The sequence below is a fragment of the Pseudochaenichthys georgianus genome, unplaced genomic scaffold (assembly GCF_902827115.2).
Source record: "Pseudochaenichthys georgianus unplaced genomic scaffold, fPseGeo1.2 scaffold_470_arrow_ctg1, whole genome shotgun sequence".
Classification (NCBI taxonomy): domain Eukaryota; kingdom Metazoa; phylum Chordata; class Actinopteri; order Perciformes; family Channichthyidae; genus Pseudochaenichthys; species Pseudochaenichthys georgianus.
The window spans coordinates 118,522-141,893 of record NW_027263034.1 but is presented as its reverse complement, the minus strand read 5'-3'; the positions used below and the strand labels follow the sequence as shown (position 1 = coordinate 141,893).

At 40.1% G+C, this 23,372-nt stretch overlaps 2 protein-coding genes across 2 annotated transcripts in view; one reads left to right on the top strand and one right to left on the bottom strand.

Moving 5' to 3' along the window:
- Window positions 1-16,694, top strand: part of LOC117442765 (leucine-rich repeat and calponin homology domain-containing protein 1-like) — a 33,174-nt gene extending 16,480 nt beyond the window's left edge. Inside the window, exons 7-10 of the mRNA XM_034078715.1 lie at window positions 2,931-3,040; window positions 4,823-4,960; window positions 5,333-5,410; window positions 13,089-16,694. Coding sequence (XP_033934606.1) covers window positions 2,931-3,040; window positions 4,823-4,960; window positions 5,333-5,410; window positions 13,089-13,196 — 434 coding nt within the window. The 3' untranslated portion in view covers window positions 13,197-16,694. The remainder of the gene's footprint in view (window positions 1-2,930; window positions 3,041-4,822; window positions 4,961-5,332; window positions 5,411-13,088) is intronic.
- Window positions 16,695-21,955: 5,261 nt separating this feature from the next.
- LOC117442771 (olfactory receptor 6N1-like) lies at window positions 21,956-23,060 on the bottom strand. The gene is made up of 2 exons (XM_034078720.2): window positions 23,046-23,060; window positions 21,956-22,902 (listed from the first exon to the last, which is right to left on the bottom strand). Exon 2 carries the CDS (start codon window positions 22,898-22,900, stop codon window positions 21,956-21,958), a length of 945 nt encoding a protein of 314 aa, XP_033934611.1. The 5' UTR covers window positions 22,901-22,902; window positions 23,046-23,060.
- Window positions 23,061-23,372: the final 312 nt, after the last annotated feature.

Genomic DNA, 23,372 nt, shown 5'->3' with positions numbered 1-23,372 from the left:
ACAATAATCGATGGCAAAATCATGTCACTGTAAATGTCTCCGTTGTGGGACGAATAAATGATTAATTTAATCATCTACACATGTAATCTCATTTTTACACACCACAATAACGTTAACACAGAGTAAACGTTTGCTAATTTGTCCCAAGAAAAAGTTCATGACTATCGATAACAAATATATATCAATAAACCTATTGTTCATTTTCGCGGTATTCCCCACACATTGCCAGTACACTATTACTGTAATATTTACACTTACCCATGTCCAAATGGATCCTTGTTGTTGTCGTTGTGTTCTTCTTCTTCAGAAGAGTCGAAGACTTCAGGTTCTGAACATCTGAAGCTCTATCTTCACTGCTGCTAGCGAAAAAAATCTCGAGTGAAGTCGGCAACTTTTTTTAGCCATTTTCTCTGTCTGTCTCTCTCTCTCTCTCTCCACACTGACGTAAACTGATGGGAGAAACGTGGTTTATGTTTTTTTTACTCGGTGGGTAGGTCCTTAGTGATTTCTCGATGTCCATTGGTCATTTCAGACCTTGATGTCTGCCGGCTGAGATTTCCTTGACGGACACACGAATCCACCAATCCCACACAGTGTAAAGTCAAGCTGCTTTGAGCGGCCATATTGGTTGTTGTGCCCTGGTTACAGTCTCACAGGAGATACTGCTGGAAAGCTACCCTTCCGGCGATTCCGCGGATATCTGAATCATGTTTCTACTCCTTATAATCGAAAATATATGATTAATTACGTAAAATTATGCGCACTTGGACGCGCCGGCGCGTCCACCGACTCCAGAGGGTTAAAGACCAATTGCAAAAATAATACAGTATTTAAATAAGAGATTACTATTTGGCACACAATGTCCTTTATTGACTCCAAAGTAAGAGTGTATTTAGTGACAGTAGCAGCAGGATATTGATATTTTCCTCCTCCCTTCATCGACGTGTCTTGTGTTTTACTCCTGACTGACTGATCTGCTGAAAGGAGCAGCTTTCTACTTCAGAGAGCTAAGAATAATTCATGAGAAAGACGTAAAAAAAAACATCATGCACAGTTTAAAAATATCCTTCAAACCCTTTAAATAGCCCGTCGGAGGAGGAGGCTCAGAAACAGGAATCTGAGGAGGAGGAGGAGGAGGAGGAGGCGTTTTAAAATGTCCTGACCTATAAAGATGAATCTTAAAGATAGCATGGTTTGCCCTCCCTTGTCTCCCCCTCTTTTTGCCTCCCACAGAGCGGATATCAAACACAAACACTCCTTAATATTCATCCACACTCATCCAGACCAATCACATGACCACCTGGCAGACTGGAGGAGAAAAACAAACACATAATAATAAATGACAGACAAACGAACCAATCAGCTGAGCACAATCCCATGAAGACTGACAAATATTTAAAAAACAATAAGCAAGAAATGAATCAAAAAGTATTTCAATCTTTTTTATTAAATGTGATTTAAAAAAAGTCTAATTCTGCAAAAATAACCTAAAAATCAGAATGAGTTTTTTTGTGTTGCTAAATAGCTCCCCCTTGTGGCCATTTTGAGGAAATGCACTTAACCATTGAAGCTGTGTTCAGTTTTATTCGGGGGGTGTGTGTGTGTGTGTGTGTGTGTGTGTGTCCTAGCATTACTATACTTGTGGGGACCTAAATCTGTTTACATAGTCACGTGTGGGGACTGGCTTCCCTTATGGGGACACATTGGAGGTCCTCATAAGGGGAATCATTAATTTTAGGGTGAAGACTTGGTTAGGGTTAGGATTAGGCATGTGTTGGTTATGGTTAAGGTTAGGATACATCTCCAGGAAATGCATGTAAGTCAATGTAATGTCCCCTGAAGTGATGTATACATGGTGTGTGTGTGTGTGTGTGTGTGTGTGTGTGTGTGTGTGTGTGTGTGTGTGTGTGTGTGTGTGTGTGTGTGTGTGTGTGTGTGTGTGTGTGTGTGTGTGTGTGTGTGTGTGTGTGTGTGTGTGTGTGTGTGTGTGTGTGTGTGTGTGTGTGTGTGTGTGTGTGCGTGCGTGCGTAAAAAGTTGAAAGCAGCAGGTGTATCTGATTATTTTGAGGGTATTTTTGACGGATATAATAACAAGGTTTATTACATGGCTTTATTTCATGCCGATCTAGATCCCTCCGCTTCGCGTCGGGCTCCTGATCAGCCTGTCGGTGTTCTTTTCCCCATAATGACCGCGTCCCTGCACATTATCCCTTACTTAAATGTACAGTGAGTCAGTTCCAGCTCCAGTCAGCTGACAACAATCCATAGAAAACTGACAAATATTTTAAAAACAATAAGCAAAATATAAATAAAAAAATATTTGAATAATTTGTATTAAATGTGATATAAAAACTCTAGATGTTGCCAAAAACAAATGATCGGAAACGTTGAAAGCAGCAGGTTTTTATGATTAATTTATGATTATTTTTGACAGATATAATAACTGGTTTAACTGGTTTGGATGTGCAGTGAGAACGTCTCCAGCTCTTCCAGTTCAATAAGTCCTCCACATGAGCGCTGAGCGTGCACGGAGCTGAAGAGAGAGTGCACGTGAATCTTTCGCTTGCGTGAGCTTTCACATCTTTAATGCAGAAAGGCTATTTCTGTCAGTGTCCCTGAGTGTGAACGCACAGGAAGTCACGGCATGATGTCATTTCAGATTTAATAATAGATAGATAGATTTAATACAACGTCTAAATTATAACCTATATAAATCGTGTGTGTGTGTGTGTGTGTGTGTGTGTGTGTGTGTGTGTGTGCGTGTGTGTGGAGCTTTAGCATGCTTTGCAAACTTAGTTTTTTCCTCAGAAGTCAGAAGTGTGACGGCCCGAGATATTTATATGCTTGAGAGAAGAGAGACCCTGGCTGTGTTAATGTAAATGTATCCTAATTTATCCTCCTCTTCCTCCTCCTCCACTCCTCTTCCTCAGTGTTCCTGCGGAGCCACAAGAGTCTTGAATCTGTCGACCCTCAGTTCACGATGAGGAGGAAGATGGAGCAGCTGAGAGAAGAGCTGGAGCTCACAGAGCATCTGAGAGACGTGAGAAACTTTAATCATTCATTAGTTAGTGGGGGATTACAATTTAAAAAAGGCAGTTTTGACCAATACGTTTATGAATAAAAAGGTGAAATCTGAACACCAATCTAAATTCTGAGAAAAAGTAAAAACGTCTGAACAAATTCAATATTTCAAGAAATTAAAGGCAGAAATAAAAAACTGATTTTTTTTGTAATAAACGTGATGATTCTTAAGCAACTTCATTGTGTGAGTAAAATCTGTTATCTGAACAAAAGTTTGAACAAAAAAATGATTTCTGAAAAAGTAAATTTAAAAAAAATAATAATAATCTGAAATTACATTACATTGCATTTAGCTGACGCTTTTATCCAAAGCGACTTACAATTAGTGCGTTCGACCAACAAAATACAAACTTGAAGAAAACAGAATCATATAAGTACATCAGGCTTCATAGAGCAAAAACATTTCAAATGCTACTCAACTGGCTTTAGATAAGCCAGTCCTTTATTAGTATATAAGTGCTTTGTTAATAGTTCTATTGCTCGAAGTGGAGTCGAAAGAGATGAGTTTTCAGTCTGCGCCAGAAGGTGTGTAAGCTATCTGCTGTCCTGATGTCAATGGGGAGCTCATTCCACCATTTTGGAGCCAGGATAGCAAACCCACGTGTTTTTGCTGATGGGAACTTGGGTCCCCCTCGCAGCGAGGGTGCAGCGAGCCGTTTGGTTGATGCAGAGCGGAGTGCACATGCTGGGGTGTACGGTTTAACCATGTCCTGGATGTAGGATGGGCCAGATCCATTCGCAGCATGGTACGCAAGTACCAGTGTCTTGAAGTGGATTCTAGCAGTTACCGGAAGGCAGTGGAGGGAGCGGAGGAGCGGCGTGGTGTGGGAGAATTTAGGAAGGTTGAAGACCAGACGAGCCGCTGCATTCTGGATGAGCTGCAGAGGTCGGATGGCAAATGCAGGTAGACCAGCCAGGAGGGAGCTGCAGTAGTCTAGGCGTGAGATGACGAGAGCCTGGACCTGAACCTGCGTGGCTTTCTGGGTCAGCTGGGGACGCATCCTCCTGATGCTGTAAAGCGTGTATCTGCAGCAGCGGGTTGTAGCAGCGATGTTTGCAGTGAAGGACAGATTGTTATCTAGGATCACACCCAGATTCCTTGCAGTCTGAGTCGGAGAAACAATAGAGGTGCCAATGTTGATAGTCAGGTCAAGAGTGGGACAATCTTTTCCCGGAAGGAAAAGCAGTTCAGTCTTGTCAAGGTTGAGCTTGAGGTGATGATCAGACATCCACTAAGAGATGTCAGCTAGACAAGCAGAGATGCGTGCGACGACCTGGGTCTCTGAGCGGGGAAAGGACACAATTAATTGGGTGTCGTCAGCGTAGCAGTGGTATGAAAAACCATGCGGGCTAATGACTGATCCGAGCGAGTTTGTGTACAAGGAGAAGAGGAGAGGACCAAGAACAGAGCCCTGAGGGACCCCTGTAGTTAATTGACAAGGGTCGGACTCGGACCCTCTCCAAGTAACCCTGTAGGTGAAATCTTTCAAAAAGTAAATTTGAAGAATGATTAAAAAAAATATGATAGAAAAAAATAATAATAATTTAATCTTAAGAAAAATCAGAAATCTTAAAAAAGTAAATTCTGAGAAAAAGTCCAAGTTTAGTGGAAAAATCTGATTTTCTAGAAAAATAACAGAATCTCTCTGAAATCTTAAAAAAAACTCAGAGAAACATTTAAAAATCAGATTCTCTATAAAAAAGTGTAATCTAAAACCTGATGTCTGTGTTTCCTCTTTAGAGCATAGAGAGCCGTCTGAAGGTGGATCTCCCTGGAGACCTGGGCTCTTCTCTGATGGACGGAGTGGTGCTCTGTCATCTGGCCAATCAGATCCGTCCGCGCTCTGTGGGCAGCATCCACGTGCCCTCCCCTGCTGTGGTGAGAGATCAATACTTTATATATAATATATATCATACATAATATGGAAGGAAAATAAACAAGATATCAGATTTTTTATAAAAACATTTATAATATAAAATGTAATATTTGTATTTCCTCCTCGTCTGCAGAATTTCAGAATCTAAAGGAAAATCAGAAATCTAATAAAAGTACATTTGAAGAAAATGGGCTTGATATTACTCCATCTTTAATATAATATATATCCCCCGTCGTAGTGAGAGATACATCATATTAATGCATCTTTAATATAACATACAGTAGAGGAAATAAGTATTATATATATTATTATTATATATATAATATTTTAGATTGAAACATGTTGATTTGAACAGTGTTTCCTGGTCGTTGCAGCCCAAACTCAGCATGGCTAAGTGTCGGAGAAATGTGGAGAACTTTCTGGACGCTTGCAGGAAAATCGGGGTCCCACAGGTAAGACATCTCTATAATAACCCCCTCCCTCACTTATATATATAATAATATATAATAACCCCCTCCCCTCCCTGCTCTCTGAACTGGGGGGCGTCTTCAAGTCGACACAGAGTGAGAAATGAGAGATTAATGTTCTTTTAAATCATGCCGGCTGGTGCTACAGTTGTAAGTATCAGTGTTAGGATTCATCCTTTCAGATAGGAAACACATTTAGTCTCATATTACACTTCCTGGGGATATCACTATTTCTGACGTAAAGATAGATGCAGAAGTTGCTCGAGATTCATCACATTTGCCAGGATTACTTTTGAGCTTGTGTTAATGTTGTAAATCGAAACAAAACGCATCAAAGAAGCCTGAAAAGTACCTGATAGGGTTTAGCATGCGACTTTGGTTTTAAATAGAAATGTTTGTTATGGATTTAATTAAATTGAGTCAACGTTGACTTTTGTCCGACCTCTCCACCTTTTCCTAACGCAACAAATGTGTGAGACGTGAAAAACAAACATTAATCGACAATGACATTTTACTTGTATGGGAACGTAATTATTAAAAGACACTAGCTGTTGCATAACTCACTGAATCCATAGCAACACTTCCCAAAGCATCATGGGAAATGTAGTCACTATTGTCTTAATTTAGTGAACACAGAAGAGATACCCTGAATGCTGCAGAGATTTTAATAGAAAACTCAAAGCAACTAAACCCAATGAGTTGCTAATTGTCCAGTTTTGTTGACGTATGGAAAGTTCTCCTGCTAAACCACCAGGTTATAAACTACATGCAGGGATTTGAACCAGCAACCTCTGACCTGAGAAACCCCCCGGTTCATGAGAGGAACTTCCCCCATAACTCCATCATCATGTGTGGCTTCAGTTGGCTGATTGTTGAATAAGATTTAGAAGAAGTGTGAAGAAGTGTCCTGCAAAAACAAGAGTCTTCAGGGACAGGAAATGGAGAGTTTATGTTCTGATCTCTGACGGTAAGTGAGGAGAAAGTATTTGTAGGACGCTGACGACGACAATACAATCTGAACCAGGTCTGGGAGGAAGCTGAAGATTTAAGGATTTTAACAGCACGTGTTTCAACCTTTACGTCGTTTTATCTTCATCAGTTCAGCAGGAAGAGAAGAAGATGTTAAATATTAGATTTTTTTTAAACAAAATTCAGAATCTAAAGAAAAATGTGAAATATTAAAAAAAAGTAAATTTGAATTGGTTTTAAAAATTAGATTGTTTGAGACAAAATTCAGAATCTAAAGAAAAATCGGAAATCTAAAGAAAAAGTCAATTTGAAGAAAAAAATATATTCTTTTTTTAGAAAAAAATCTGAATCTAAAGAAAAAATCTTACTTTTTTTAAAGATTTCAGATTTTTAAATGTTTTCTTCAAATTCAGTTTTTTTAAGAATTCAGATTTTTTTTTATATTTTGAGAAAACATTTTGAATCTAAAGGAAAATCAGAAATCTTTAAAAAATATATAAAAAAAGTACATTTTATGAAAAATGAAAAAAATGTGATTTTTCGAGAAAAAATTCTGAATGTAAAGAGAAATCTTTAAAAAAGTAATATTTGCAGGACACTGCATATTGGAGACTAGCATGGAGATGTAATCAAAAATGTTGACTAAAACAGTTTAATAATCTTCTCCTACTTCCCAAATGGTGTTTCTTTATTTAAATATAAACTAGTGAAGCCCTCAGCGTCTCCCAGCTCTGGTTTGTTGTTGCTCCTTTTTTTGTTCATGTCGCTTTAAATGGGTTTTTAACGCTGAGTCATCTTCATCATCTTCATCATCGCTGCCTGTGGCTTCAGCTTCCTCCATCATGACAGCAGGCAGGAGAATGAATCAGTGTGTGTGTGTGTGTGTGTGTGTGTGTGTGTGTGTGTGTGTGTGTGTGTGTGTGTGTGTGTGTGTGTGTGTGTGTGTGTGTGTGTGTGTGTGTGTGTGTGTGTGTGTGTGTGTGTATATTGCTTATCTGGAACCAGCTGAATATTTGGTGCAAACACAATATATACTTTTCGCTTAGTCCGGACCAAAAACGGATTCAGAAAAATGACAAATCGATGTTTTTACAGAGAGTTATGTGCTTGACTATTTCTAGATTAAAGAACAGGCACTGACCAAGAAATCACCTGGTACATTTCCCAACATTAAACATTGATCTGTCGCATTTACACTGTTTTAGTACGGCTTAAATTGGTGCCTTTTAAGGGGATTCTCATACTCTAGCTACTCAAAGTCTATGGCTTCATATTTACTTTACAGACGTGCACAATATCAATTTGAGGGATTAGGAGTCTATAGAGAAACCAAAATAATAACAACAACATCATTTTTCATCTTTAAATTAAACGAAGGAAAAGTAAAAAGGGAAGTCTGACACCACATCATTTAAAATATCATCAGTCAGGATCATTTGGTACTTTTAAATGTGATAATTGTAATATATTTGTTTGTATTTTAATGTATCAACGCCGTGTCTTTTGTCTTGAGATCGAACAAAACAATCAGTTTCCTCTTAGTCTTCTCTTTGAGATTACACAACATTTGTATACGTGTATTTATCCCACTGTGAGCCGTTGACCTCCATCTTGCTGCTGCTTGCTGACCTCTGTGTGGATGCTTTGCTTCATTCTAGCTAACGTGCTAACAGCTTCTCCGCGGCTAACGTGCTAATGATTAGCTTCTGTGCTAATGATTAGCTTCTGTGCTAATGATTAGCTTCTGTGCTAACGTGCTGGCTCTCCATCACCCCGGTGTGTTTACTGAGAGAGAGATGTGATTTATCTTCCTCATCTTAGTAATCATCCTCCTCTTCCTCACTTCCTCCCCTGTGACCTTTGACCTCTGTTTTCATTGGTTAACCTCCGATCTTTTCTTTCTTTCTCCTGCTGGATCGTTCCTCCTCTTTGTCGATGACACGTCTTTTTTTTCACTTTTTATATTTCTGTTTTTTATTCTCTCTCTTCTCTGTTGTTTCCTTTTTCCTTCATCTCTAATCTCCTCCTTAATCCTCGTTGTCCTCTTTTATCACCTGCTTGTTACCTTCATCTCTCCTCCTCCTCCTCCTCCTCCTCCTCCTCCTCCTCCTCCTCCTCCTCCTCCTCCTCCTCCTCCTCCACCTGGTGTTGTGTTTTTTCCATCCATCTTTTATCCTTTTTATTTGTAAAACTCCTAACCCTTCAACGTTCCTCCATCTTCTCACCTCTTCCTTTTCTTCCACATACTATTCATCAATCTTTTTTCATCTTCCTCTCTCTTGCTTCTCTCCTCGTCTCAAATTCATTTGATTTTAATTTCCAATGTTTTCCTATTCCCTTTCTTCCTCCCCTCCCTTGTACTCCCTTGTATCCTTCCCTCATCGTCTTATTCAATGTTTCTTAACTCTTCCTCGTTCCCTTTCCTAATCATTTCCCCTTCTTCTCCCTTGTATCCTTTCCTCATCTCTTTATCCCCCATTTCCCCCCTCTTCCTCAATCCTTTTGCTCCTCTTTTGTTTCCTTTCCTCATCTACTTGTTCACTTTTCTTCCCTCTTCCTCATTCCTTTTCCTCCTCCTTGTTTCCTCTCATCTTTGTTCTACCTATCATTTCCTATTTTTTCTTCCTTCCCTCACATCCTTGGCATCCCTCATTCCCTTTCCTCTTCCTCCTTATCCCTTGTTTCCTCTCCTTCACGTATTGTTTTCGGGGGTGCCAGTCCTCCCTCTGCTCGCCCTATGACATCATCCAGAGTCGCCTGCAGCCTCTCAGCGTCACGGTGCAGGCGCTGGTTTCCTTCGATACTTCCTCTCCAGACAGGAAACAGGAAGCGGTGGTCCCATCTCAGAGCCCAGCTCCCTCCTCCCCCTCATTGGTGTCCGTCACCACTCAGACCCCGCCCCCTTCCTGGCAGATCTGGGACCTTATTGGCTCGAGTCTTCTTCACGTGCTCTGCCTCGTTCTGCTGTTCCTCGCCTACAGCTGGAGCGAGCTCACGTAACCGTGGAAACAGACACTTCCTGTCAGCCCTGCCCACTTCCTGTCACTCATCTAAAAGTCCCGCCACTTCCTGTCAGTCATCTGAAAGTCCCGCCCACTTACTGTCAGTCATCTAAAAGTCCCGCCCACTTACTTGTCTGACATCAAGTAGACTCCGCCCACTTACTGTCAGTCATCTAAAAGACCCGCCCACTTCATGTCAGTCATCGGAAAGTCCCGCCCACGTACTGTCAGTCATCTAAAAGTCCCGCCCACTTACTGTCAGTCAACTGAAAGTCATGCCCTCTTCATGTCAGTCATCTTAAAAGTCCCGCCCACTTACTGTCGATCATCTGAAAGTCCAGCCCACTTACTGTCAATCATCTGAAAGTCCAGCCCACTTACTGTCAGTCATCTGAAAGTCCCACCCACTTACTGTCGATCATCTGAAAGTCCCGCCCCCTTACTGTCAGTCATCTGTAAGTCCCACCCACTTACTGTCAGTCATCTGAAAGTCCAGCCCACTTACTGTCGATCATCTGAAAGTCCCGCCCCCTTACTGTCAGTCATCTGTAAGTCCCGCCCACTTACTGTCAGTCAACTTATAGTCCCGCCCACTTCTTATCAGTCATCTGAGAGTCCTGCCCACTTCGTATATTTTCACGTTTTTATGCCGCTCTGTAATGACACCATCTTGTATCTTCTTCTTCTGCTCTGCTGCAGAATTTGCATTTTGATTTGACTGCTAATCTCCTAAAAAACACACCATGGATAGCAACACGTTTTCTTGAATTGTGTATATTTGCAACTCATGTTGATGGAAACCTATAGCTACTGTCCCATGAATCAGTATTACAAATAACACATTTCTACCAAGATGATACAGAACAAAGAAAAACAATCAGAAGTGGCGCAGACGTCCAAAATGGCCGCCTAATATCCCCTGCATCTTTATGATTATTGGTTTATATTTTCTTTATTGTCCCCGTATTTCAGAGTCACTGGACTTTATAAAACTCATGCATGTTTTCTATTGTGTGATAAAGACAGAACGAGGAAGCCACCTGGAAGCCATATAGATTATTATATATAGATTATTATAATGGGTTTAATTTCAACATGAATTGTTATTTTTAGACGTTTTCCCTGTGCTGTTTTGAAACTTAGAAAATATAGGAAATGTATTTATTTATTTTGTTATGTATTTATAAATGTATTTTCTTGTTAAATTATATTTTGTATTTATTAATTTAGTTATTTGTTTATTAATTAATTAATTAACTTATTTATTTGTTTGTTTATTTACTTATTTGTTTACTTATTAATAAAAAATGTGTTAATTTATTAATTCTAATCTTAGTTATTTACCCATTAATACATTTATTTATTCGTGTTTTTTTTTTATTAATGTATTCATTTCGTCCTGCATTTCTTATTTTCTATCTCCTGATATGCAATATGAAAGAGTTAGACATTTGAAGGGCTATAGACTCTAGATTTATGAAGTTATATATATATATTATCTGTTTATCTTAGCGCTCTGTGATATTGAGAGGGATGTAAACATGCACAGAAACTGAACACAGACACAAACCAGTGTAAGATAAAAACAACATGCACTTAAAATGTTAATTTCTGTTAATTATAGACGTGGTTATTTAGGTTTCTGTGAATTGCTTCTGGCAGAACATTTACATTACTCTTTCTGTGATGATGTGAATGGATTATTTCTAAGACTTGTGTACGATATGTGACCGTTAAAGACCGAGGAAATAAATGCAGTTTAGGGATAACGTCTGTTTTTAAAGAGTCGTTGTTTACCTTTAATTTGCATGAGTTTACTTGTGTTCATCAGACGCTTTATGTACCTGCCAACAGCTGTTATTATTCATTTAAATCATGTTACGTTCCCTTATTGTCTTCAGGGGGAAAGGGAAGTAACAACAGATAAACAAAAGAAAGAGGAAGCTGATTGGCCAAACATTTAAATATATTATTTAATGAATAGAAAATAAAGAGGGCTCACTTGTTACAATACAAACTATGGACAACTTCCTTTAGATGTGTTTTAGGGTTTCATATTCAGCAAGAGGAGGACATTTAACACAACACCTCCAAATATGAGTCTAAAATAACCAGTGGAGGAAATATAAAGTGTTTGAATCCTGTTGCTAGGCAGATCATGTTCTACTACAGCATTTTATTTAACCAGTGAAGCCACATGCCCCAAGGGTAATACCAAGCTTCTGAATTAGCCCTGAGCAAAAAAATGCTAACGCACTTAGCACAGAACTCACGGTAAAATATCCTTATTACTTATCGGATCTCCACAAACAAGATATCAGCTAGCAAGATGAGATTCCACAGATTCTAGAAATATAAGTATCATCACTGAGCGATCAGAACTCGCGGCAGGGGCGTCACTTCTTCTTCTTCTGCTTTGGGTTTACTGGCTGTCCGCAAACAACTTCACGGCATATACTGCCACCCGAAGTCCCCGGCCGGAAGTCCCCGGAGTTGGGGACTAGCCTTCAGAGTAAATCGCCAGAACGCCGACACCTCCTCATCTCCACCGCTACCATGTGTTATTTTGTGTTGCCATAAGTTAGTCTCTCTGCGTTTATGCGCTGGGCTAATGCTAATAATGCTAATGCGAGGGAAATAAAATGGCAGCTTCTCAACACGTTTTGGGAGTTTTACGGGGCGTGGTTTGCAATCCGCCCAGCCAATGAGAAATGGGAACCTTTTTCTCCCATGAAAGTACCTGCTCTCTAGCAGGGACTGAAAAGGGGGGGGAAATATTCTCATGAACTAAGTTCTAGTTCCGGATTTTTTTGGTGTGAACGCACATTTTCGGAACTATACTGGGAAAAGTACTCCGGTGTGAAAGCGCCTATAGTTTGGATTCCTAAAGCTTTTAGTCTTCTATCCCATCATTCAAGGGTGGTTTTCACTATAAGTAATGTTTTTTTTTTGGACGGACACTATGATTTACATTTTCATGTTCAATCTTGATTTACTTTAAAATAAAAATAAATTCTATATTGATTCTGACTGTTCTACATCCAACTCACAGGTTTATCATTGCTTTGAGAAAAAAGATTATTAATTCACCCCTTTTAGAAGTGAAGTTATAGTAATTTGTTCTGGGAATTTCATTTTCAAGCCTGAGACCTGAAAAACAGGCTCAGGGCTCAACAGGTTAATTAAGATATACGTGTATGTATTGCTTAACAGTAAATAGTGATTTTTGTTAAATAACTTACAGACTAAACCCTGAACAATGATCACAATAATAGTCAGTAGCCGTAGTTTACTGTACTTTATTGTGATGATATGTAAAATATGTCCTGTAAAAAAAACATAATGACAGTAATATGTATGTATAAATATATTTGGGAAAATATAAAAGTAAAGTCCTTTGGGTGGGAAGTGTAAATGTGCCTTTATTTACTAAAAATAAACACAATGCATCTTGTTCATAAATGCAGGTTACAATTATAATGTCCTTAACAAATACGCTTAACTACATTTTGCAGGAGACGCTTATTGGTATTTATTTTGAGATGTGGCTAATTCCTGGAGTAAAAGTGGTGATAACGTGTTTTTGCAGCATTAGTGGAGACATTCAAAGGGGTTTAATATGCACAAACACTCCCACGTTTACTTGCATTTTGTCTAAATCCTGTCTCTCTTTTCTCCTCTTCCTCCCCCAGGACAAGCTGTGTCTCCCCCATCACATCCTGGAGGAAAAAGGTCTTGTGAGGCTCGGGGTGACGGTGCATGCGCTGCTGGAGGAAAGGTCCTGCAGACACCTGACGTGAAACACTCTCACACACAGGATGCACAGATGTTAAGGGAGATTTAATCACTGAATCCTAAAAGAGTGCCGCACAGATCCAAGTTTCTCTCACCTTTTTAATTATGATTTCTTAATTAATGAATAAACCCTGATATCCTGCATTTCTTCAGGAGAACACAGGAGAACAAACTGATACCTGGAGGGCGATTTCATTCTGTTTGACGGACTCTTAGGGCCACTTTGAGAAAATTGATAACATTATGAGGTTTTTGGGAGTTTAAGGAAACAAGACTAAATAAATTACAAGTTTAAGTGATATAGAAATATGACTTTTTCTCATTAAAAAAGTTGAATTATTATCATTTTATTCACTTTTCTCACAATTTTTGGAAATAATCGTCATTTTATTTAGAAAATCCGAGATATCTTTCCCTCTACCGTGGCCCTAAAACTCTGTTGTACGAAAATAAAAGCAGGTTTTTAAAGGTAAATTAGATTTGTTGGATATTATGCAAACCCGTTCTATATTAACAGACGTCTAGTCTCAACGAGGATCTCTTAATCTGTATTTAATCATAAAGATATTTATAATATAATGAGGAGAACGTGTTTGAGTTTCAAAAAGAAAAACGCCACAAATATTTTCTCTAATATATTTGAGGTATTTCTGTTTCTGTGGAGCTCTGTGCGTGAAACACAAAACACAACAGGTGGTTTCTATTCTCATGAAATCCTCCCTCACGTCTCCTTTAAGGCTTTTTCTGTGAAATCTCTAAAGCAGTTTTTGTTTCCTCGTGAGATTCAGTTTGCTATCGTGCCAAAAGTTAGAAGCTCCTCAGGTCTGTTTCTGCAGGATCCATCCCATAATAATCCAGATTTGTGGGTAGATATGAACAATCCTCTACTCTGAGACACTTGATATCAATCACAGCTGTGTTTTAGGGTGGACATTTAACACAAAACCTCCAAATATGAGACTCAAACAACCAGAAATATAAAGTGTTTGAATCCTGTTGCTAGGCAACATCATGTTCTGCTGCATCATTGTATTTAAAGGGGCAGTACGTCATTGTTGGTGCTTATCGTCCTCTGCTGTCACTAGATTAGATGTATTGTTCACAGCACTGTATATGAACACAATATACACACAATATATAAACAACAACAACATATAGCGTCACACATGGCAGTTACCTACTTCCTGCCAAACAAACAGAAGTATCGGACGATGCTTTTGTTTAGAAATCTCTGTAAAGCTGGTTGTTTAAAGCTGCGTTCTCAGATTTTGACCAATAGGGGGCAGTACATCATGGAGTCTAATGAGGGCTATGTTATTCTTTCATATGGTAACATTGAAATGAACAAACGGATCTAAAACGGGGTAAGAGGAGATGTTAGTCAAGGGAACATATATTGTCTTTTTCTAAATATTATATGAGATTAGACTTGTAAATATATGAGTCCCGCCCACTTCCTGTCAGTCATCTGAAAGTCCCGCCCACTTCCTGTCAGTCATCTGAAAGTCCCGCCCACTTCCTGTCAGTCATCTGAAAGTCCGGCCCCCTTCCTGTCAGTCATCTGAAAGTCCCGCCCACTTCCTGTCAGTCATCTGAAAGTCCCACCCACTTCCTGTCAGTCATCTGAAAGTCCGGCCCCCTTCCTGTCAGTCATCTGAAAGTCCCACCCACTTACTGTCAGTCATCTGAAAGTCCGGCCCCCTTCCTGTCAGTCATCTGAAAGTCCCACCCACTTACTGTCAGTCATCTGAAAGTCCCGCCCACTTACTGTCAGTCATCTGAAAGTCCCGTCTACTTACTGACAGTCATCTAAAAGTCCCGGCCCCCTTCCTGTCAGTCATCTGAAAGTCCCGCCCACTTACTCTCAGCCATCTGAAAGTGCCGCCCATTTACTGTCTTGGATAGTTTTAGGAAAAAACACACAAATATTCTCTGAGATTACATTTTTAAATATACAAAAAATAAATAAAATTCTCTCTAAATATCTGAAGTATAAACAATAAAAAAAAATCAATATATACTCTTAAATTAAATTAGCTAATTTCTTAGAAAAAAACCTGAAAATTCTCTGAGATTTTAAAGTCATACATTTGCAAGAAAGACCGACAGAGAAAATTCAGTTTTAACAAGAAAACTAATAATTAATTGCATTTATTTTAGCGCTTTACGTTATCCCACAGAATACAGCAAACAATCAATACCATATAAAATAAAATCCAGATTAAATTAGGAGGCATTAAATCATCACATGTTTACGTACCGCCCCTTTAAGAACACTCTCTATCCGGCATCATGTTTTTATTTAAATGCAATAAAACATTTTTATTTCCTGACGCTCTGAACCTGCAGGATTTAATGAACGAATGAATATTAGTTGTTATTGTGTGTGTAAATACGAAGCAGCTTGGTATCCAAAGCTTTATCTCCTTATAGATTCAGCAGGTCAATAAAATGAGACGTTTCCACCGGACCATTCAACGGTTGCCAAAACAAACATTTCTCTTTATTTAAATGTGAATATAATAAATCAATAAATAAAAGTATCTCTGCTTCTTGTATATTTCACCAGAAAACACCTGAATCATCCACAAGATCACGTGTTTTAATGCCAATAGATCTTGCATTTTGACACTCTTATAACACACGTACTGGTTTGTATTGATCAGATATAATGTGATTATTATCATGTGTGAAATAGAAATAAAGCAGCGATATATCTTCCTTATATTTCTTATATTTCCTGCTGAAAAACAACTCTAGGACTTTTATTATTATTTATTATAGTTATTTTAGCGTTTCTCACACTGGTTAAATATGTGGTCAAATTTGAGAGGAGAAACATGCAGATTAAATATAAATAATATTATGAGAATAAAGCTTTATCGGGAGTTTAATAAATATGTATAATTCTACATAAAAATGACAATTAAGTTGTGATTTTATTATTAATTTAAGTGGCTTCATTATTTTTATAATATTGTGTTTAAGCCACATTTTATGGGGGAAAATGCATCTTTATTCTCACAATATAACACATTTTCTTAAATAATTACATTTATTTCTAAAACATTCTTTGTGGTTTTAAAATATATGTTTTTTACGATTGATATAAAGTCAGAATTGATGATATTTGGTCGTAATTTTATTGGTGAAAACAGGAAGAAATCAGGAGTAAAACGTGATTAAAAACTTTAAATAAAGCTGGGTTTTGCTCCACAGTTCTGTTCACAGAATCTGCACTTTAATCAACTTTAATACACTTTATTTATATCTTTGTTTTGGCAACTGAGGGAATCTGAAATGAGAGTTTTTAAATGTGTAAATAATCCCTGCTGAGTTTGTAAATAAATCTTTCCTGTTTTCACAGTTTTGTACTTTTCTGAGCGAGGAGGAGATTTATTTAGATGTGACTTTGTGAACCTTTTGTAGCGTTTGCTGTTCAGCAGAATGCATGTTCCTCTAGCTGCTGAGAGATCTGTAAATAAAGCTCCAGAAACACCTCAGACTGACTCCACTACTTTCTCTACACATATCAGGATGTGCAAATTAACTATTTACACTTCAATCTTTTCCAAACATTATACTATGACTTTTTCATGGATTAGTTTTTCGACAAACTAAATATTCCCTTTTTTAACCAACCCGGGTAGTCCTCACGCTCTGATTGGATGTTGGAGTGGCAGTGCGCCAAGGTTACCCCGACGTCAAACAGCACTTTGAAACGGAATGAAGCCCATCGACGGCACACTATCCAAAGAACTACACATGTGTGTTTCGCAACATGTTCTATGGCGCGGCTCTACTGGGAGTTGTAGTTTTAAAAGACGTTTTCATATCTCCCATAATGAGAAGTTGCCAGTATTAAACTGTGTACAGCCCTGGAGGTTTAGGGGATGGGAAACACATTGTTTTTTATCACATTTAAAAAATATCATCTATAAATGGGTGAAAATGGCTTGTGTCCATAATGGGCAGCATTAGCATGACAGCTCAGGTCAGAAGAGCTTTGTTTACCAGCTGGTCTCATGTCTGTGACCCCTCCTGTTGTTCATTGATAAGCCTGAAACATGCACTTGTCAAAGTTCAGAGGCTAATTTTGTAAATATGGCAGGAGCCATCGATCATCTTAAAATAAGATATACTTTATTGATCCCAAATTGGAAATGTTTTTGTTACAGCAGCATGTACAACATGCAATTATTGTTACTTTGTAATTCTACTCGAGGTTCAAGGCTTTTATTGGTCATGCGTACATAGCTACAGTGTAGTTATGACGATGAAAATCTTCACAGGTCACAGGCTCCTCCAACAGTGCAACACAATACAACAGATAAACAGAAACAATAGTGCAAGTCAATACAAAAAGAAAAATTGTGAAATAGTGCAATAAGAGTCTATATACAAGTGATCAATATTGTGGATAATCTGGTGTTTTTGAGTTGATGATTAGTGCAGATGTCACTATCATACCGACAATGTTACAACCCGGCTCTTGGGCTGCAACACAAAGCTGGGAGGCGAGACGAGGGGTCTGAAAGTATAACAATCCTTTATTTAGTGGACACCAAAAAGACAGCCGCGACGCGAGGCTCACACGGGGAGTGTGCGAGAGGAATGAGAGGCCTCCCGAAACGCGATGGGCCGTCTTATAGCAGCTGCCCAGGTGCAGCTCGTCAGTCCATGATCACCCGACAGCACTGGAACCTGCAAACAAGAAGAGAGAGAGACCACGGAACGCCGAGTGGTGTGGAGGGGTCGTCACAACAATAAGGATGTAAAATCCTCCGTTATCCAATGGGAATGGACGCTCACATTGCCTTTAACTGCCGCTGACATGGTATTGACGGTATTGGACGCGGTGCTTCCCTGAGCATGAAATACCGCCGCCGATGGGAATACATTGCAATCAGTTGAAAGCTCTTTGCGTCCGTTTATGAAGCTGAAGGGGACTCGGCTCTTCACAACTGCACGCCAAAGGACCCTGACCAAGCGTCGCTATTGGACTATCACGGAGTGAGACTGTGTTGGATCACGCACACCTGTGCCTTACATACCCGTGCGTGCCAGTACTACTGGTGTGTCTTACATAATTATCCACGTCATCTGTCAGGTTCCCCCATACATATGGACTATGTAGCTGGGTGGAGAGATAGTCTTTCACTCAGAGAACGATAGTTACGGCTGTAACAACGGTTCTATGAGTCCCGGATGACCGCCAGAGGCGGTGCTTTAAGCACTGGATATGTCCATCGCGTCTACCAGGAAGGGGGCGAGAACTGCCTTCACTGGTTGAGTTAGAGGCGAACGCCAGATGCAGCGTAACTGGGAGCGGGTGCGGGAACACAGCCTTCACCAGCTACCTGCTGAACGGGAAGAGTAGAGCGCTGCTACTACTCGCCAAACAAAAAAAGGGATGTAGCTACATCCGCATTTCCGGCAGAGGGAGCGGGAGCGAGAGCACTGCCTTCACCTAGCTGGGTAAAATAAAGAAGCTTAACAGTACACGCAAGACGTTAGCCGAGCGGCTGCTGCTAACGATCAAGCGCGATCAAGTCAAATAACACACATGTTTAAGACCAGATAACTAGCTTCTAAAGAAGAGAACAGCACAGAGCCGTAGTTACAGCAGTAACCATGGCCAGTACTTACACGGCTTAGGACCGTAGTTACAGTCGTAACTATGGCCAGAATTTACACAGCATAGAGCCGTAGTAACTCTGGCCAGTACTTGCACGGCTTGGAACCGTAGTTACAGTAGTAACTATGGCCAGTACTTACACAGCACAGAGCCGTAGTTACGGTATTGACTATGGCCAGTACTGACACGGCTTGGAACCGTAGTTACAGTAGTAATTATGGCCAGTACTTACACAGCACAGAGCCGTAGTTACAGTAGTAACTATGGCCAGTACTTACACAGCCTAGAGCCGTAGTTACGGTATTGACTATGGCCAGTACTTACACGGCTTGGAACCGTAGTTACAGTAGTAATTATGGCCAGTACTTACGGCTTAGAACCTTAGTTACAGTAGTAACTGTGGCCGGTGCCTAAAAGTGTCAGCCAACGGCTGCCCACTAGACAATATAATATTGGGAGGATGAAATCCTCCTTAATGGCCACATATGCAGAGCACACATCACACACAGTGAAGATTGTTCTCTGCATATCGTCCTAGTGCTAGGAGTCTAGTACTAGGAGCAGTAAATACCACGATATAGCGCTACTGCAACCATACAATGCGTTTACCGGGAGCGGGAGCGAGAGCACTGCCCTCACCGGCTGAGTTAAATAATTAAGCTTAACAGTACATGCAAGGTGTTAGCCAAGCGGCTGCTGCTAACAATCAAGCAACCAAGTCAGAACACAATGTTAAGACCAGATAATTAGCTTCTAAGTAAGAGAACAGCCCGCATAGAACCGTAGGCCATGGTTACAGTAGTAACCGCACATGCAGAGCACACAGCACCCGCAGTGAAGATGTTCTCTGCATATCATCCTAGTGCTAGGAATCTAGTACTAGGAGCAGTAATACAACGATCTAGCGCTACTGCAATCAAACCCTATGTTACCGGGAGCGGGAGCACTGCCCTCACCGGCTGAGTTAATAATTAAGCTTAACAGCAAGGTGTTAGCCAAGCGGCTGCTGCTAACAATCAAGCGACCAAGTCAGAACACAAATGTTAGGACCAGATAATAGCTTCTAAGAAATAGAAAGTACTTACCTTACTCTCTGCATCTAAACGAAAAACGGGTTTAAAGTATGACCCTCTGGGCTTCCATACTAAATTGAATGAGGGACGCAGCCAAAGCTGGGACTCAAATGCTAATGATAGCTCGGGCACAACGCCACAAGCAGAACTTTCAAAAGAGCATAAGGGCAACTTTATGGGAGAGGAAGCGGGAACACTGTCGTCACCAGAAAGTCTAAGCCACAAAAAATAAGACGGCAATCAGGACAACTTGGCTGGGAGAGGGTGCGGGGACACAGCCATCACCAGCAACAAGCTGACACAAACCTGTCCGTCGAGGCTCTGCACAGCCGGCCACAGCTCCTGGAGGACGCGTTAACGACCCGTAGCTCCGACTGTCAGTCGCGAAGCTGCACGCGGCCAGCTGCTTGCAGAGCAATCCCTCAGATCAAACGTTGAAACCTGAACGCTGTAGGCTACAAAAACGTAGCCACGGTACTCTCGCGCAGCGAGTAGATGAAAGGAACAGATCCTCTGACGACACCGGCTGATATCGCCGGTGTCACGTGGGTCACAGGTGACTTTGTTGTTATTGGTACTCGAGCTGTGCATGCGTGCGATGGACATATCCAGTGCTTAAAGCACCGCCTCTGGCGGTCAGAAGGGACGAAATAGAACAATGGTTACAATGTAACCTACAGTTATCTGAGCTGTTGAAAAGTGCAGTGTATCTAGAGCAGTGCTTCTCAAAGTGTGGTCTGCGGACCACTGGTGGTCCGTGAGCGCCCCCTAATGGTCCGTGAGTATATTGGTAACATTTTAAATAAATAAATACATTTAAGTTGTCCGCACTCTCGCGGGAATATCTCCGCAATTGAGCGAGCTTAAGTTTAACTTTCGATTGCATGATATAGCCCAGATAAACACCTTCATCACACATGTGGCCACTTGTTTGTACCATTTTCAGGCGATTTGTAAAAAACGATGTGTTTTGGGATATTTGTGGAGTTAGGTGGTCCAAGTGTTTTTTTGTTGAGTGGTCCTTGGTATGAAAAAGTTTTAGAAACACTGATCTCGAGTAAGCCAGCTGTTAGTGACAATCCCTGAAAGTTTCCATATGTAATTTCGTGGAAGGTAATATATTTTTGAAAATAAACATTTTGACCCAAGACCACAAGAAAAACTGTCAGTTTAGTCCTAAAAGTGAATGTCAGCTCTCAGGTTTCAGGCCCGCTTTTTGTGATATTATATTTGGTTATTTAGTGTTTATTCTACTTCTATCATAGATACATTACAAATGTTAATGCAAAACACTTTCTTTACAAAACAACACATTCACACTAAACCTGCATGGAAAGTGACCAATCTTACTAACATTTTACAAAATATGTTCTTGCAAAAATAGTTCACCAAGGCAAGCGTTTTGGACAAAAGACTGCAGATCTTTGTAATTTACTGTACGTATAACATTAAAGTTAAGGCAGGGGGCCAAACATAGAAAGCTCTATAGTTTATTAATTCCCATAATCCTCAGCTGCACTGATAATCATCTAATGTTAGCATGCTTCAAGGTTAAACATGTTCCAAATGGCTAACAATAGCATTTCATTTAAGTGAAGGTGAAAAAGCAGGGACTCACATGGCTGTAGACTGTTGTTTATTGAATATATTACATCATTACATTTTCATTATAGTAACAAAGGGTGAATGCTTCACAACAAAATATTAAAACACAATAACAACAGTAAGTGGTGTAGCATCACAATGCCTAACATACAGTAAATCTGAATTCCTGTCAAATCTACTTTTTATGAGGATATGTTAAAATAAAATACATTTTAATATTGAACTTAAATATGCATGAAGAGGCAGAACATAATGTGTTCTAACTTTAAATCTATTACATTTAACAGAATAGTGATATTTTAACATTTGAGGGAAATTCAAGCCAAATCAAGTTAAATCAAGCATATACAATATTGTTGTTGTGCTTTATGTTGATCTCTATCTAATCATGCATCCCTTTAAATAATTATGATAGGAAACACAATCTAACATGGTCAACATATTCCTTTTATATTTCAGCAGCAGGACCCTTCTTCAGAAATCTCAACACGACTCCTTTGATTTGAGGCAGACCCAGGCCATACACGATAGGGTTATTGAGGGGGGGAATGATCAGATACGCTAAAGACAAAATAACTGCGACGCTTGGATTCAGTTGACCAGCCTCAAATCGAGTCAGAGAAAGCTCGCAGAAGAGAGAGATGGAGTAGGTCATAAAGGACACGATGTGAGGCAGGCAGGTTTGTAACGCCTTTCCTCTGAATTCAGACGATCTCCTCCTGCAGACCAGCAGAATCCGTAGATATGTGTACAGGACGAAGAACATGGGGATGATGATAGTCGTTACCGTGAGAAACCGTCCAACTATGTTGTTCAGAGTGGTGTCCACACAGGAGAGCTGCACCACAGGCCAGTTAGAGCAGAACATCCGGTTCAGTTTGTTTCCACACAGCGGTAATTTAGCAGTAAGATAGAGTAAGAAGCCCATAATACACACTGGGTATAAAACAGCAACGAGCACAAGAACCTGCACCCATTTGAAGGTCATTTTACTGTGGTAGTGTAAGGGCTGACAGATAGCAATGAACCTATCGTAGGCCATGATGGTGAGGATGGTCAGCTCGCAGGCAGCATAGGTGTAAATAACATACACCTGAATAAGGCAAAATGGACGTGAGACCAAATGAGAGTCAGAGACGATGTCCTGCAGGAACCTGGGGAAGAATCCAGCTGAGCCAAACAGAGAGTTTACACACAGACAGCTGATGAAAATATACATGGGCTGATGCAGAGACTTCTCCAGGAACACTGCCAGAATAATGAGCATGTTAGCAGAGACTATAGTCACATAGATGAACAGACACAAGATGAAGAACAGGTATCTGAGGGGCCCAAAGTCTGCAAACAGGGTCAACTGAAAGTAGGGAGGGTTCAGGCTGCTGTTGCTCTTCATGTCTGCTCCAAAGAGAGGAACAATACAGGAACTGTTAATGAGATGCTGTTAGCTACATTTCAGATATTAATACAAAATCAGCCTGCATGCAGTCTCCAACAGTTGTATGTGACCATGTTAAATATAACCTCTGGGAAAATCTCACCTCCACATACAGTAGTTCACAGACTTATTCAGGCTCTCTATATCTGCGAAGGAAGGGGGAATATAAATGCACAACAAGGGAAATGTTCAGAGGAAAATGTTGTGATTCAACACCTCCAGTAATGCAAACACACAATAAGCCTGCGTGCATGTGAATTACAACCTTCCTAACACTTGCACTTGACAATATTGAATTTAGCTTCAGGGAGCTGGAGAAGAGAAGCACACAAATGAAGGGCAGGAAAAAAGCCTCATAAACTACATGAACCACCAAGATGGTAATCCGCATTGATTTAAACATTATTTCACACTCGTACACATTGCCTCC

Bases quoted from the DNA above. Each gene is read 5' to 3' on its own strand.
- LOC117442771 (XM_034078720.2), bottom strand. From the start codon at position 22,900: ATGAAGAGCAACAGCAGCCTGAACCCTCCCTACTTTCAGTTGACCCTG.